At 41.4% G+C, this 15087-nt stretch overlaps 1 protein-coding gene across 1 annotated transcript in view; it reads right to left on the reverse strand.

The window, feature by feature from the left end:
- Positions 1–719: 719 nt before the first annotated feature.
- Positions 720–15087, reverse strand: part of smchd1 (structural maintenance of chromosomes flexible hinge domain containing 1) — a 124611-nt gene continuing 110243 nt past the window's right edge. The window contains exons 41-48 of the mRNA XM_033019603.1: positions 12810–12932; positions 12072–12262; positions 11266–11375; positions 9151–9221; positions 8125–8296; positions 5997–6155; positions 2944–3061; positions 720–1223 (exon numbers count right to left, since the gene is read on the reverse strand). Of these exons, the coding sequence (XP_032875494.1) occupies positions 1115–1223; positions 2944–3061; positions 5997–6155; positions 8125–8296; positions 9151–9221; positions 11266–11375; positions 12072–12262; positions 12810–12932 (1053 nt within the window). The 3' untranslated portion in view covers positions 720–1114. The remainder of the gene's footprint in view (positions 1224–2943; positions 3062–5996; positions 6156–8124; positions 8297–9150; positions 9222–11265; positions 11376–12071; positions 12263–12809; positions 12933–15087) is intronic.

Here is a 15087-nt window from a genome sequence, read left to right on the forward strand (position 1 = left end):
AGGTGCACTGTGTCTAGGTGTATATCTGAATGACAATAAAGTTTTCATTCATTCATTCATTCATTCATTCATTCATTCATTCATTCATTCATTCATTCATTCAATGAAAACAGATTACCCGTCTTAATGTATAGATAAAAACATTCTAGAAGTTGATAAGTATTTCCAGGTCGAACTAAGGGTGGAGAACCAAGTGTATGCATGATACCGTCAATATTTCAAAAGGGCATTTGTTAAAAAAAAAAAAAAAGATGCGCCAGGGAGAGGGATCTGGAAAGGGGAATCACAGCATCTGAGCAAATTGGTACGTTGGGGTATGGTCCAAAATTAGGATTAAAATTTCTAAGATTGTATTCAATCAATTCAAGATAACAAACGGCAAGGCAAAAACAAAATGGAGATATGGACAAAACATTTTGGAAATGTTTGAATTTTGAGAAAAATAAAACATTTAAGAGTTTTATTGATTACCCATGTTAACCACAACTAGATTAAGAACTGGAATGTTTATCCACTTAAATGTAGAAATAATACAGAAGGATGTACTACTGGGCCAAATTGACCTGATTCTCAACAAGGAAAATAGAAACGGTAAACATTCAAGGAGGAAACAAATGGGAAAGCAATGACACTTGTTTCACATAATCAATGTTTCAAGAAACTAGTGTATGTGCTGTATGGTTAAAGAAGATTTCACTTTGGAAAATGCTTAAGAAAAATAGCATCAAATTATAAAAAGGCTTTATTTCTTGCTCTGTGACAAAGTTCTGTGAACGTTTGGAAAAAAGTTAAAAAATAAAAAGTACAAAGTTAAATGTACAAAATTAAGCTTTTCATTTTAAATAACTACAAATGAACATATTATCTACCAACATACGTTTTAATATATTTGTGACAGTTGGATAGAAATCTTTGTAGAACACGTGTACATTGCTCAGTCTTTCTTTCACGCTATGTACATTATTTCACCTCAAAAACAATCTTATCTGACTCCTGGCACTATAATGAGATATTTTATTTTGTGAAATGTACGAAAATTTTTGAAAAGACATAACTGCTTAAGGATGTAATAATGGTATTTTGAGGTAATATGTCCCCAACAACTACATTTTCTCTAGGCCTTCCTTTTCCGTGACAAAGTATTTCCATTTGTTTCCATTAATCCCGATCCTGAAGGCAGCTGTTGTGATTTCCTCAAAGGTATTGAAACCCATTCTTCTGCACTGTTTAAAGGTAAAAGAAAAGTTGTCACCCACTGTCATTTCATGAAGTTTCCAGCAATCGGTCGGTGGGGGCGCTGCGAGCCGGCAGCCCTGCCAGCAGCGTGTTAGTTTTTTCTACTTTTGTTGTTTTAGTGTGTCTTAATGTGTGTTTTTAATGTCTCTCTGTGCGTCTTGTGTGGGGATTGGCGTGGGGGGGTAAGGGGGAAACCGCTTTGGTCGCCTCCTCCATGGAGAGACGACTTTTTCCATGTCACCTCCCCCGTGGCCTAACATCGAGGATCGGTGTGGCCTTTCCCGGAGACATGCCCGGGGCTTCAGCAACGGGCGCAGCGAGGGCTTTTTCGTGGCGGAGCAGGCGAGCCCTCGCCGGGGGTCGCCGAAGGGGAGCGCTCCGTTCGCTGGCCCACGGCAGCTTGAAGCCGTGGTCTGCGGAGCTCCAGCTGGCAGCGTCCGGTGCCTGGGATCCCTCGTTGGGGACCCGGGAGAAGAGCTCCGACCGCCGGCCCGCGGCCTACTTCTACCGCGGGTGCGGCGGGGACTTGCCATCCGGAGCGGGGTCCCTCGCCGGGGATCCCTGGAGAGGAGCTCCGACTGCCTGCCCTGCAGTCTGCGGTGCTTCTGGCTGCGGCGGGGACTTTAGATCTTCGACTGCCAGCCTGCACCAACTTGAAGCCGCAGTCTCCGGTGGGGAAGCACTGATTCAGGACTTACCTGGACGTACCTTGTCTGAACATCTGGACTCCCGCAGCGGCGACTGCGGAGGGTTGAGGTCCCGACCACGGGGGAATATGGAGGAGGACTGACCAAATTTTGTGCCTTCCACCACAGTGATGAATGCTGTGGTGGATGTTTGTGTTAAATTTTTATTGTGTATTGTGTGTTCTTTTTTTTTTAATTGTACTGCTGCTGGCAAATTCATTTCACTGCACTTATGTGCAAATGACAAATAAAATTTGACTTGAATTGACTTGACTCGATTCAATTATCTTAGAAGGGATAAATAGAATGGCAATTATTAAAACAACATTGTTTAGTGTAGTTAAGTTAGAGATACAGCGTGGAAACAAGCCCTTCGGCCCACCAAATCTGTGTCTACCAACAATCACCCGTACCCTACTTCTACCTTCACGCTAGGGACAATTTACAGAAGACAATTACTTACAAATCCACAGGTCCTTGCAGCCAGAGAAAATCCATGTGGTCACAGGCAGAATGTACAAACTCCATATGGATAGCACCCATAGTCAGGATTGAATCTGGGTCACTGGCACTGTAGGGCAGCAACTCTACTGCTGCACCCCTCTGTTGCCAGTAAGGGAAATGACACATGCAGTTGGTGTGGCATATATTTTCTGTAGTTCAGAAGAATGAGAGGGGATATCTTTGGGATATGGGAGGAAACCAGAGAAAACCCACGTGATCACAGGGAGAACATGCAAACTCAGGATAGAACTTGGATCTCTGGTGCTGCTGTGCCACCTTTGAAATCAAGAGAAATTTCCTCACCCAGAGGCCAGTGAACCTGTGGAATTCTCTACAACAGGAGATGGTGGAGGCTACATCATTAGGCATTCCAATTTTTTTAAGGTTAAAGAGATCAGGGAATGTAGGGAGATAGCAAGAATGACAAATTGAAGTGGATGACTAATTATGATCATATGGATCTGGCCTGAAGAGTTCAATGGCCTATTCCTGCTGCTAATTCCTATGTTTTTAATACCTGTAGGTTTTCTTTGCACTCTCTCTTCTGATTCTTTTGTTCGGAGCCTGCCCATCAGATAAATCCAAAGCCAGTGTTTTAGGGCTGCAGGCAGGAGCTGGTCTTGTTGGAGTCATTCCTGTGCACATACAAGAGAATAAGCTTAAATCTTCATCCCACATGCAGTATTAATCTTAAAAGATTGCTAACTATTGTAATGTGTAATGACAATATGGAATGACAATAAGAGGATCATGTTTCAAAGAATAACATATCACGAACAGAACTCGTCAGAAAAATGCCTTCAAAATGTGATTGTAATAATGTAACATTTCAAATCTTGTTAGCGACCAACAATAAACATGGAAATAATGTGATTTTGATGTGTTACAAAATTTCAAATTAAATTACGTTTCAGTATTTGGCAGAGTTAATTAGTTTGTTATATACACAAAAATAAACAATAAACCATCCAAAAACAAAATTTGACAACTCTGGAATACACCTGAAACTGATTTTTAATGTGCAAGTTCAACGTGAAACTGATTTTTATCAATATAGTTAACATGTGCAGACAATACCAAACTTGGTAGTAGAGTGGACAGTAAGGAAGAATATCTGAGCTTACAACAAAATCTAGATCAGTTGGGAAGCTGGGCCAAGGACTGCCAAATGGAATTTAACTTTGACAAATGTGAGGCGTTGCACTTTGGTTTGTAAAACCAGGGCACGACCCTGGTAAAGTCCTAGGGCAGGGGTTCCAAACCTTTTCCCCCATCTTTAATAGCACATAACAATGTTATTTCACTTATTTATGAACAACTAATGATGAACAGATACCAGTATACCAGAACCAAACAGTCAGTCAGTCAATGAGAAAAAAACATGTACAAATCCAAATTCAACAAATTTACCCCCTGGGGATAAATTTACCCCAGGTTGGGAACCCTTGCCCTAGGGAGTGTTGCAGAACTGAGAGATCTGAGAGTACAGGTGCATGACTGCCCGACTATAGGAAGGATGTCATTAAGTTGGAACGAGTTTAGAAGAGATTCACCAAGATGTTACCTGGACTTATAGGGAGAGGTTGGGACTTTTATCTTTGGAGGGTAGTGGGCTGAGGGGTGACCTTAATGAAGTATACAAGAGGCAAGGATACAATTATGGCTCTCAGTCTTTTTCCCCACAGTACGATTCTAAAACTAGAAGGCATAGCTCAAAGTGAGAGGGATAGACTTAAGGGGTACCTTGGGCAACCTTTTCACTGATAGGGTAGTCCGTATTTGGAATGAGCAGCCAGAGGAAGCTATAGAAGCAGATATAATTACAATTTCAAAAGACATTTGGACAGATATATGGATAGGAAGGATTTAGAGAGTTATGGGCCAAATGCAGGCAAATGGGACTAGCCCAGAATCCCAACTAGGTCAGCATGGACGGGTGGTCCGATGAGCCTGTTCCTGTGCAGCATCGCCTCATGACTTTGGTGGTGGGACCATGTTGGAGCTGGCATAAATGGCAGAGGATGATGTAATGGTCTCAGAGGCTGGCGCGGTGAAAGATGAGGATCAAGAGAAGTCTATGAATGGGGATGGGTCAAAGCAGACAGGCGGGGAATGTGACATGAATAACAATTATTTCAAAGGGCATTAATCGCAGAATCCAATCTGAATCACAATTCTAGGATTTCTGCACAGGCAGTCTTTAATGCTGAAATTTCAAAATTGCTGCCAGATTATCAGCATTCCTCTATAGAATTTAAAATAATATATCCTTTTTTAAATTTTAATAGCTCATGATATTATTGTTTCTACCATATAAGCTTTGCGCCCCAAACTTTATACAGGATGCTAGACAAGTTATTTATATATTTCCTGGTCTGCAATCAGGACGAATTGTTCAATATGCTTGGCTACAAACAATAGGAAACACAGTTCAAAGATGTTCAGGGTCATCCTATAGAGCCATTTAGATAGAGACTTTTACTGGAGAGGTACCATTGACTTTTAAGATAAACCAATGCATTTTCCTTCACAGGCAAAAGCCCCTGCAATTTATTAAAGAACATCAAGGAAGCTTTCCCTAGTGTTCTGGCCAATATTTATCCCCAACCACTTTCACTTAAGCATTTCATCATTTTACTGTTCACAATAACTTGCAATTTTTGCATGCATTATCATCACAATGGCTAAACTATAAGGACTTAATTGGCTATGAAGTGATTTTCCATGTTTCAAGATAGTGAAAGCTGCTAAATTACTTACTCCCTTACTTTTCCTGTGGGTTCCTGTGATGCCACTAAACACCTCTCTTCCATTTCCCAAATCATGAAGCAACCACCCCTGAGAAAAATACTACTTCACTTCCCCAGCACCACCTAAACAGCATTCTTTTCCCATTGCACAATTCCACTCTATTGCAGAAGCAATACGTGCTCTTATACCACCTTCCTTTATCATCTGGGTGCAAATAATCCTATTACTCCAGTCCACTTTACTCAAATTACTGACCTGATTAATTTATGCTTCTTTGTATCAATTATGATGTCTAGATTTAGAATTATCGTCTTAAAATATAATTTGCCCTTAAAATTTCACGTTTAAAGCATAACAGAGTAGTGCAAATTTGCTTTTTATTAAATTAGAGAATAACCAAATCTAAGTGAAGTTTCAACAAATGTAATATAGAAATTAAAAATTACTGTGGGACTAATCGTGCCACAGTGGGACATCTCCTGATATGCATCAGTATTTATTTCCCTGTAAAATTTCAGGTTAAATGCAACTTAAATAGTAACTGCCCAAAATATGAAGGGATGTGGGACATGTGGGACGGACCACCAATGAGTTAATATTTCTATATTTTAGAAGGATTAGTTTGCATTGAACTAGCCAACATGCTGTTAAAGGAGTTAATTATGAACTTTCATTTTCAGTGCATGCCTATTGCTAATGTACAAACCTAGCAAGTAATTAAAAATAACAGACGTGGCCAATTCATGGTTTCTGAATGTGCGAGTAGGCTGAGGAGCTGTATGACTCACTCTTGTGATACGTTTATACATGAGAACTTGCCTAGTTGTTTTTCTATTTGCTTGAGTTGTTTCTCTTGTTCATTGAGTTCCTTGTGTTTTAGGGTCATTTCTGGTGAACCGATGTACTTCAACTGTAGATCCAATTCCTGATTCACATTATTAAGCTTGATCAGAGCAGAGCGATATTGCTGGATGAAATCTGCAAGAGAAACAAAACTGTTGCAACAATTACACAGTACATAAAGAAACAGGGTTAAAAAATCTGTGCTGGTTTGTTTTGTTTTGCTGGTTTAAAAAAAAACGTGGTGCTTTGTTTTGCTGGTTTAAAAAAAATGCTTTTGAAAATGTTGCATGCTGTGAAAAATGGCCATTTATCATTCAAATCTGCTTGTTTTATTTTCACAGAATATGGATGTTGCTGGCAAAACCAGATTTAAAGTTTACAGATGACATCACTGCAGTGGTCCGGATATTGAACAATTACAAGATAGAGACAAAATGCTGGAGTAACTCAGCGGGGTCAAGCAGCATCACTGGAGAAAAGGGATGTGACGTTTCAGGTTGACACCCTTATTCAGACTGAGAGTCACGGGGAAAAAGGGAAACGAGAGATATAGACGGCAATAAAGAGAGATATAGAACAAATGAATGAAATATATGCAAAAAGAGAGAGAGAGAGAGAGAGAGAGAGAGAGAGAGAGAGAGAGAGAGAGAGACGGAAGAAGCGAGAGAGAGAGAGAAAGAGAGGGAGAGAGAAAGAGAGGAAGAGAGGAAGAGAGGAAGAGAGGAGAGAAAGAGAGGGGAGAGAAAGAGAGGGGAGAGAAAGAGAGGGGAGAGAAGAGAGAGAAGAGAGGGACGATGAGGGATAGAAGAGAGGGGAGGAGGAAAGAAGGAGGGGGAGAAAGAGCGGGGAGAGAGAAGAGACGGGAGGAGAGAGAAAAGAGGGGAGAGAGGGAAGAGAGGGAAGAGGAGGAGGGGAAAGAGCGAGGGAGAGAAAGAGAGCGGGGAGAGAACAGGGGGGAGAGAGAGAGAAAGAGGGGAGAGAGAGAGAGAGGAGAGAAAGAGAGGGAAGAGAGAAGAGAGGGAAGGGAAAGAAGGGAAGAGAAAAGAGAGGGAAGAGAGGAGAGAAAGAGGGGAGAGAAAGAGAGGAGAGAAAGAGAGGGGAGAGAAAGAGAGGGGAGAGAAAGAGAGGGGAGAGAAAGAGAGGGGAGAGAAAGAGAGCGGAGAGAAAGAGAGGGGAGAGGGAAGTGGGGAGAGGGGAGTGGGGAGTGGGGAGTGGGGAGGAGGGAAAGCAAGGATTACTGGAAGTTAAAGCGATTAATATTCATACCGCTGGGCTGTAAGCTGCACAAGCAAAATATGAGGGGCTGTTCCTCCAATTGACATATAGAGGAGGCCCAGGAGAAGATATATAGTACAGGAAGGAGACAGGGCTTAGTAAGTCAAGGAAACACCTTTTCCATCAATGTCAACAAGACGAAGGAGCTAGTTATTGATATCAGGAAATGAGGTACACGTCCCAGTCAGCATCAATGGTGCCGAAGTGGAGATGACTACTAGCTTCAACCACCAATCTGACCTGGCCCAACCACAGTGAAGCCACCAACCACATTGAAGCCAAGAAAACACACCAACACTATACTTTCTCAGAAGACTGAGGAAGTTTGGCATTTCTCCAACAACTCTTACCAACTTCTTATAAACAGGGGGAAAAAAAATCAGTTATGTTAGTACAATGGAGTACTAAAGAGCAATCGTTTTTTTGGAGATACAGTGGAAACATACCCTTCGGCCCACCGCTTCCATGCCGACCAGCGATCCCCACACACTTGCACCATCCTACACGCACTAGGAACAATTTACAATTATATCAAGCTAATACACCTACAAGCCTGTATGTCTTTCGAGTGTGGGTGGAAAGTGGACAACCCGGAGAAAACCGAAGCACGTCACGGGGAGAACGTACAATCTCCGTATAGACAAGCACCGATAGTCAGTATCGAACCCAGGTCCCTGGCGCTGTAAGGCAGCAAGTGTACTGCTGAGCCACCATGCCGTCCATCTGCACCGCAATGTCGCCAATATTTATTACACATCTGCTGTTTTGCTGCACAATTCTACCTTGACCAAAACTGTAATATGCATTAAAAACTATGTTATACTCATACCAATTTGTGAATTCAGTGCATGGTAAGTCTTTGGCAGAGGAGCTCCAAATACCATTCCTCGCAGTTTGTCCATTGGTGGTGCCTTGTTTTGAAGGCCTCCAAACTTTCCATTGCTTCGTATTCTATCACCATCCCTCGTCAGCAATGTAGGGCAGTGGGTGATTCTCACAACCTAAAGTTATATCAAGAGGATGGTTCAATTTTTCTCAGTAATATTTCAATTTAAAACATTAAATTTGAACAAATATTTCATGCCCCTTAACACAAGTTTAAAGTAAAATAATGTTTCGATTTCATATCTGTGAAAATATTGTGAAAACCAATGAAGGCAAAGGCAATGTCTAAACCGCTCAAAACCGAATGAGGAGAGCCTACCTCTTCGTACCACCCCCTCCCCGGGCACTTTCCCTTGCAACCGCAAAAGATGCAACACCTGTCCCTTTACCTCCCCCCTCGACTCCGTTCAAGGACCCAAGCAGTCGTTCCAGGTGCGACAGAGGTTTACCTGCATCTCCTCCAACCTCATCTATTGCATCCGCTGCTCTAGATGTCAGCAGATCTATATCGGTGAGACCAAGCGGAGGTTGGGCGATCGTTTCGCCGAACACCTCCGCTCGGTCCACAATAACCAAGCTGACCTCCCGGTGGCTCAGCACTTCAACTCCCCCTCCCACTCCGTCTCCGACCTCTCTGTCCTGGGTCTCCTCCATGGCCACAGCGAGCAACACTGGAAATTGGAGGAACAGCACCTCATATTCCGCTTGGGGAGTCTGCATCCTGGGGGCATGAACATCGAATTCTCCCAATTTTGTTAGTCCTTGCTGTCTCCTCCCCTTCCTCAGTACCCCTGCTGTCTCCTCCCATCCCCCAGCCTTCGGGCTCCTCCTCCTTTTTCCTTTCTTGTCCCCGGTCCCCCCACCCCCGATCACTCTGAAGAAGGGTTTCGGCCCGAAACGTTGCCTATTTCCTTCGCTCCATAGATGCTGCTGCACCGGCTGAGTTTCTCCAGCTTTTTTGTGTACCTACCTCTTTTCTATATTGATTTGCAGCATTTAAGTTGTCCAAGATAATTGTATCGCCAAGAAGCATCCCAAATACTGAAAAACAATTTCTCATTTTAATAGAATGCCATTTTCAAACCTTCAATAAATGCCATTTTCAAACAATTCAATACGGAATATGTTGATCTCTCTGATTTACACACTATAAAGTCCTACTCAATTATATTTGCAAGTTTACTGTGATATTGTATTTCCCCACAGGATGATCACAAAAGAATTAAGCATAAATGTCAATGCTTGCTGGTGAAGCATTATCACAAAACTAAAATATTAATTTGCAATTACAGTATGATAATTGCACGAGGGAAAAGCATTGCGGTATTGAGAAAAAAAATATTTCATAGCCTGTGTCCCTCTCTGTGCCTGTGTCCCTCTCTGTGCCTCTCTCTTTACCCCCCTCCCTCTCTAGCCGCGTCTGCGCGTTGGGGGTTATGCGTGAGTGGATAGGGCGGGAATGGGGTAAAAGGAGTCAATTAATATATCAAGGGGGGGGTGGTGTGTGTGTGTGTGTGTGTCTCTGTGTGTGTGTGTGTGTGTGTGTGTGTGTGTGTGTGTGTGTGTGTATGTCTGTGACGCCGTAGACCCCCCCCCCTCCCCTCGCGATTGCGGGGATGGGACCCAATGGGTCTAGTTACATCTAAGTCTTTGCGAGATCCTGCAAGGCTATGCATCACTCAAACTCGATTAACATCCAGAAACATAGGAACATGAAGGACAGTCCTTTCCCTTGACGAATTCAGCATCCTAGCCAAGAAACCTGTTTTTATTGTGCAAACTTACAGTAAATGTAACAAAACTATCTGGTAATTGGTCAAGTAGTTACCATTTTTGGGACAAGCAATGTGATGCCAAAATGATTTCAAGGTTCAAGAGACATTTATTGTCCCATGCACCAATTGGCGCAGTGAAATTCGGGGTCACCATACAGTCATGCAAATAAAAAAAGAACAAAACACGATAGTATTTTGACATAAACATCCCCTGCACAGCGGAATCAAAGTTTCCTACTGTGAGGGAAGGCTCAAAGTTCAGTCATCCTCCTCTTTGCTGTTCTTTGATGTACACCCGAGTCCTCCGCAGTCGCCACTACGGGTGGCCCGATGCTCAGGCCCTCTCGCCGGGATGATGGAACTCTGACGTCAGAACGGGAGAACAACCTCAGCGGCTTGGACCTCCGAATCGGCCACTTCCTACCGGAGTCCGCGGCTCCCAAAGTCCACAGGCCGCGTCGAGCGGAGACGCACGCTGGCGGCCCTTGGCAAAGGGCCCCAGGGCACCGGGATGTTGAAGTCAGTGCCGCCTGCGTTGGAAGCTCTTCAAACCACAGCCCCGCGATGTTGTTGCAGCAGGCCAGCACTCCGGAGCTTCAAACGGCGATCCCAGGTGAGGCATCGCCCGCTCCGCGATGCATCCAGCGCTGCGCCGCTGCTGCTGGAGCTCTAGTCTGGGTCCCCGGCAGGAAAGGCCGCGAGGAGGGGGGCGAGGACGCGACTCGGAGAATAGTCGCATCCTCGCCAGGAGGCGACTAGGAGACGGTTTCCCCCTTACCCTACCCCCCTCCCCCACATAGAAAAACGAAAGAAACCTCCTCAACATACTTTTAAACAAACTAAAAAATAAAAAAGATGGTAAAAATGGACAGATTGTAGGCAGAGGCAGCCTTCATACGGCGCCCCTAGTGGCCAATTACCAGATAGATTTAAGTCAGCTTTTAACATATGTGGTTATATGTTTAAAAGTAACAATCACAAAATCAGCCATACCTTAAAGTCAAAATATTCAACTTCCAAGTAATTATATTTTTAAACTTTTATTTGTGGTTTATCATGAACAGATGGTTTTAATATCCTAAGACAGCATTACATGAAAGACTAAAAAGACTATTGAAGAGCACGTCATCCAGGATAAAGTTATCTAATTTTTACCAATATGAATGGCAATGAATAGAAAATACATTTATTGATGTAACACTTTTCAGAAAAGGAGAACACACAATGTTATTATGGAGGATATATGAAGTTATAAAACTGTAGTTACATTGAATTTGTAGCTTGAAATAATTGGGACAAATATACTTTACCTAATCGACATTGGTCAACATTCTCTGTGAAAATAAGCAGATCTCGGGCAAATATAGGGTTTCCGTCAGGCTTGAAATGGCTTTTTCCATTTCGCATGTGTGGTAATGGTCTACAATTAAAAAAACAGTCAGTCTGAGCAAAATAGAAAGATACTTCAAAAACAGTTAACAGTAATTTCCAAAATAATGAAAAATACCATTAAAATGCACTTTTCATTTTGTATTACTTCCCTCAATGCAAGAGCTGACAGTCACTTAAATTACCCTGTGCATTTTAAATTGATTATCATTTCCAAGTCATAATAAGTCTCCAAAACTTGAACTGTATGATTTGATTATCAAACAAGAAAAATACACAACAGTGCTGCACATGTCCAATCAAATCATAGACAGATTCTCTTTCTAAAAAGCAGTTTAACACAAGTTTTGCAGACAATGAGATTTTAAAATTCTGTATTAAGTGTGATACAATTTTCAGACTGCAGCTGTTTCAGAATGTAATTGATTTTATGATAGTTAAGCTCAATGCAGATTTTGTTTTAACTAAAGTTGGTATAACAATACCACTAGGTGTTAGGAACTTGCATTTAAATCCCAAATACTAAAATTAAATATGAAATTTAACGATCAATTCTGATAGCTACATCAATCCCAGCAATTATCCTAAAATTCAATGAGTCACTAAGTTGTTTTTGAATTATACTCTGGTCCATATTTAGTTTGTTTATAGTTTTAATGCACTTTGCAATAAGTGTCTCTTCACAAGGCTGTTCAATTGGGTTGAAATTTCAATTGGTAGTTTATACCTGTTAAAATCTGGAAGATTTTTTCTGTATATAGAATCAAGCGGTAGTACTTGTTGGCGCCCCTGAGTTTCATCAAAGATACATCGCGCAGCATCAGTGGTTAAAGTAACTACACAGTCCATGTCACTAGCCATATGCCAAGAGATCACCTTGGCCACCTCATCATCCTCTATCATTGCCAAGTGTGCAATCTATAATTAGAAACAAACAGTTTTTTGGCTGAGGGATTTCCTACACAGTGTCACAAATTATAAAAATATTTGTTCAAAATGGAGGAAAAAAAATAGTATTTCATTGGTAAAGTGAGAGTATGTGATGAAAGACGAGGTTCAGAATAGTTAAGCATCCTTTGGTCTGGCCTGTGTAAAAGAGAACACTGATAAGTCCTGTAATTAACGATGGCCTTAATTTCCAAGTCAACTTGAACATAGTTCAGAGCCTTTCCAGTTAAACAGCCAGGAAAATCCAAAGCGGGTTACCTTTAGGCATATTAGACATTGTTAATTTGTTGTCAACGAGGAGATAGGATAATGGAGGAGGAAAGTGAGGAATATGCCAAAGGAGGAATACAAATCAACACAAATTAAAAGCAACAGCATTTCCTCAATAATACAGGTATTCATTTGTCCCCAACTAACAAAAGGAATTGAAATGTATTTATTTAATTACTTGCACGGCTGATTGAATGTTCTATTAATGCAGAGTTTATAAACTGTTCATTAATTATAGTGAACATACCTTTCCTAAAATGTCACTGCTGTTCCTGGAATAATTTGACAAAGAACATGTTCTCCTTGGCAATTTGATTATCTTGTCTCTGTCAATTTTCATTTGCTTGATACATGCATCAATATCTTGAGGCTACGTTGAAGAAAAATGTTATTTTCACCATGTGGCTTGGAGTAATGGCTTTGAAAGAGCAGCCTTTTTAAAAGGAACAACTGTATACATACAATCTGCCCTAAAATGCACCACCTGCATTGAATTATAAAGTGGGATCTAAAAATGTTAACAATTAAAAATGGACACAGTGAAACCATATCAAGAAAAGATACAAGCTTTGGTGAACTTTTCTCCCATTTCTACAGCGAATTAAGTCATATACCTAAAATTTATTGGAAAATATTACTGGACACAAGTATTGTTCAAATCAGGTAATTTATAATTTAAACTGAACCAAAATCTGGATTCAGAACAAGCGAGTAACTTCTGAGAAAAGTTAGAAGGTTAATGTGAAACACCAGACTGGATCAATTGATTAGATAGACACGAAGTGCTGGAGTAACTCATCGGATCAGGCAACATCTCTGGAGAAAAAGGATGGGTGACGTTTCGGAACAGGACCCTTTTTAAGACCCGAACAATGTGGTCCAACAATGAGCCTGAACACCTCCTCGGTTTGGACCTTCAAACTCCATGGAAAGCTCTGTGTTCATCAGCACACACGGAGGTCACATGACCAGCCATTGCTTCCTCTCCTTCGAATCGTTGATGTTTCCTGGCTGTGCTCTTTATTATAAATGGGGAGACATCTTAAAAACAAATCACCTACTTCCCAACCATTATATGCCATCCCATAAAGGGATAACTGAGAAACCAGGGCTTCCATATCAATCAAGGAGAAAGTGGGGGAAAATGTTAAAAAAATGTTTATCATATTAAAAAAAAAAAAATTAGGTTTGTTTTTATTGTAAGTGTTTGCCTGAAATATCTCAATGCATTTACATCAGAAGGGTCACACACAGCATCTGTGGAGACAAATGCATACTTGATCCAGCATCAAGACTGGGTAAAGCTGACTGCAAACTTATAGGCCTTTCTCACGGGGCGACTTGACGCAAGATGTAACCAGAGTGAAGTGGCCGTGTCTAGCACGATATCACACGATATAACGGGGGGTAGATAAAGAGTTCCCACGGGTACTCGGCATTTCTGTTATCTGTGCGAGTGACTTGTCCGTCTCCCGAGCTTTCCCGTTAAATCTTGAATGAACATTGTGAACTGTGAAGTGTTGTTAAATCATCACGTGGCACAAATGATGTCACTTTTTTTAGACAAGCATTACAAGTGCTTTGACACATTGACACATGTTCCATTGGCGATATTGAGACCACCTTTTTAAGAATGGATGTTTTACAGAGAGGTGTAAACATACTAGAAGCGATCGTTCCCTTCACATACAGAGAAAGTTATATGGCATCGCTAAAATCAATATGCATTCCGAGTATTAAATATAATCGTTTATACTCAATGTTAAACGATTACAGATCATAGAAATGTAGTGTGTCCAACGCGATTGTAAACGGCTTATACGGTCCAAATGGGAAAAGCCGGTTTGTGCCAAGTGTATCTGAGTGAGCCGCATACAGAAAACCACTGAAATCTCGAATTCACGAGTTCCGAATTTATAAACAAAGTACTTAGAGAATCACAGGAACAGAAAATAAGTCACATAATTTATATAATAAGTAACCACCATTCCTAAATCAAATAGTATCGAATCAAATGAGTTCAAAAGAGATGGACAAAGCTTGAAAATAATCAGAGGAAATTCCCTGAAACACTCAAATACATCAGTACCGGCAGTTGGTTCCCTAACTGTAGATCTATGCGTTGACAGAGGAAAGTTCTACAAAAGAAAACGAGCTACTTTCTGGGGAATTCCTCCGTCTTGGAAGGGCTTTGAAGAGTTTTTCCCACAATTAAACCAGCTTGTGCCAAATTACATTGGTATAACTCGTCAGACGCATTGTGGCAGCTGCGAACCCTCAGTTTACATAAAGATAATAGCATCGATATTCGCCAAGGCAGCAACTTTGTTTATCTAAATGCCACTTTTAGTCTTCCGTTGATTTAATGAGTATTAGAAAAAAATAGGACAAAATCACAGGTACATATTCTCTAAACGCTGGTGGCAATTCTACCGAAACTTACCAGACGTCGGAAATAAACACTTCATTTAAAAAGACCTCTTGAAGGCTGCAGATTGCTGGTGAGACACTTTTGGAATGCTCTT

Source organism: Amblyraja radiata, chromosome 4 (assembly GCF_010909765.2).
Source record: "Amblyraja radiata isolate CabotCenter1 chromosome 4, sAmbRad1.1.pri, whole genome shotgun sequence".
NCBI lineage: Eukaryota > Metazoa > Chordata > Chondrichthyes > Rajiformes > Rajidae > Amblyraja > Amblyraja radiata.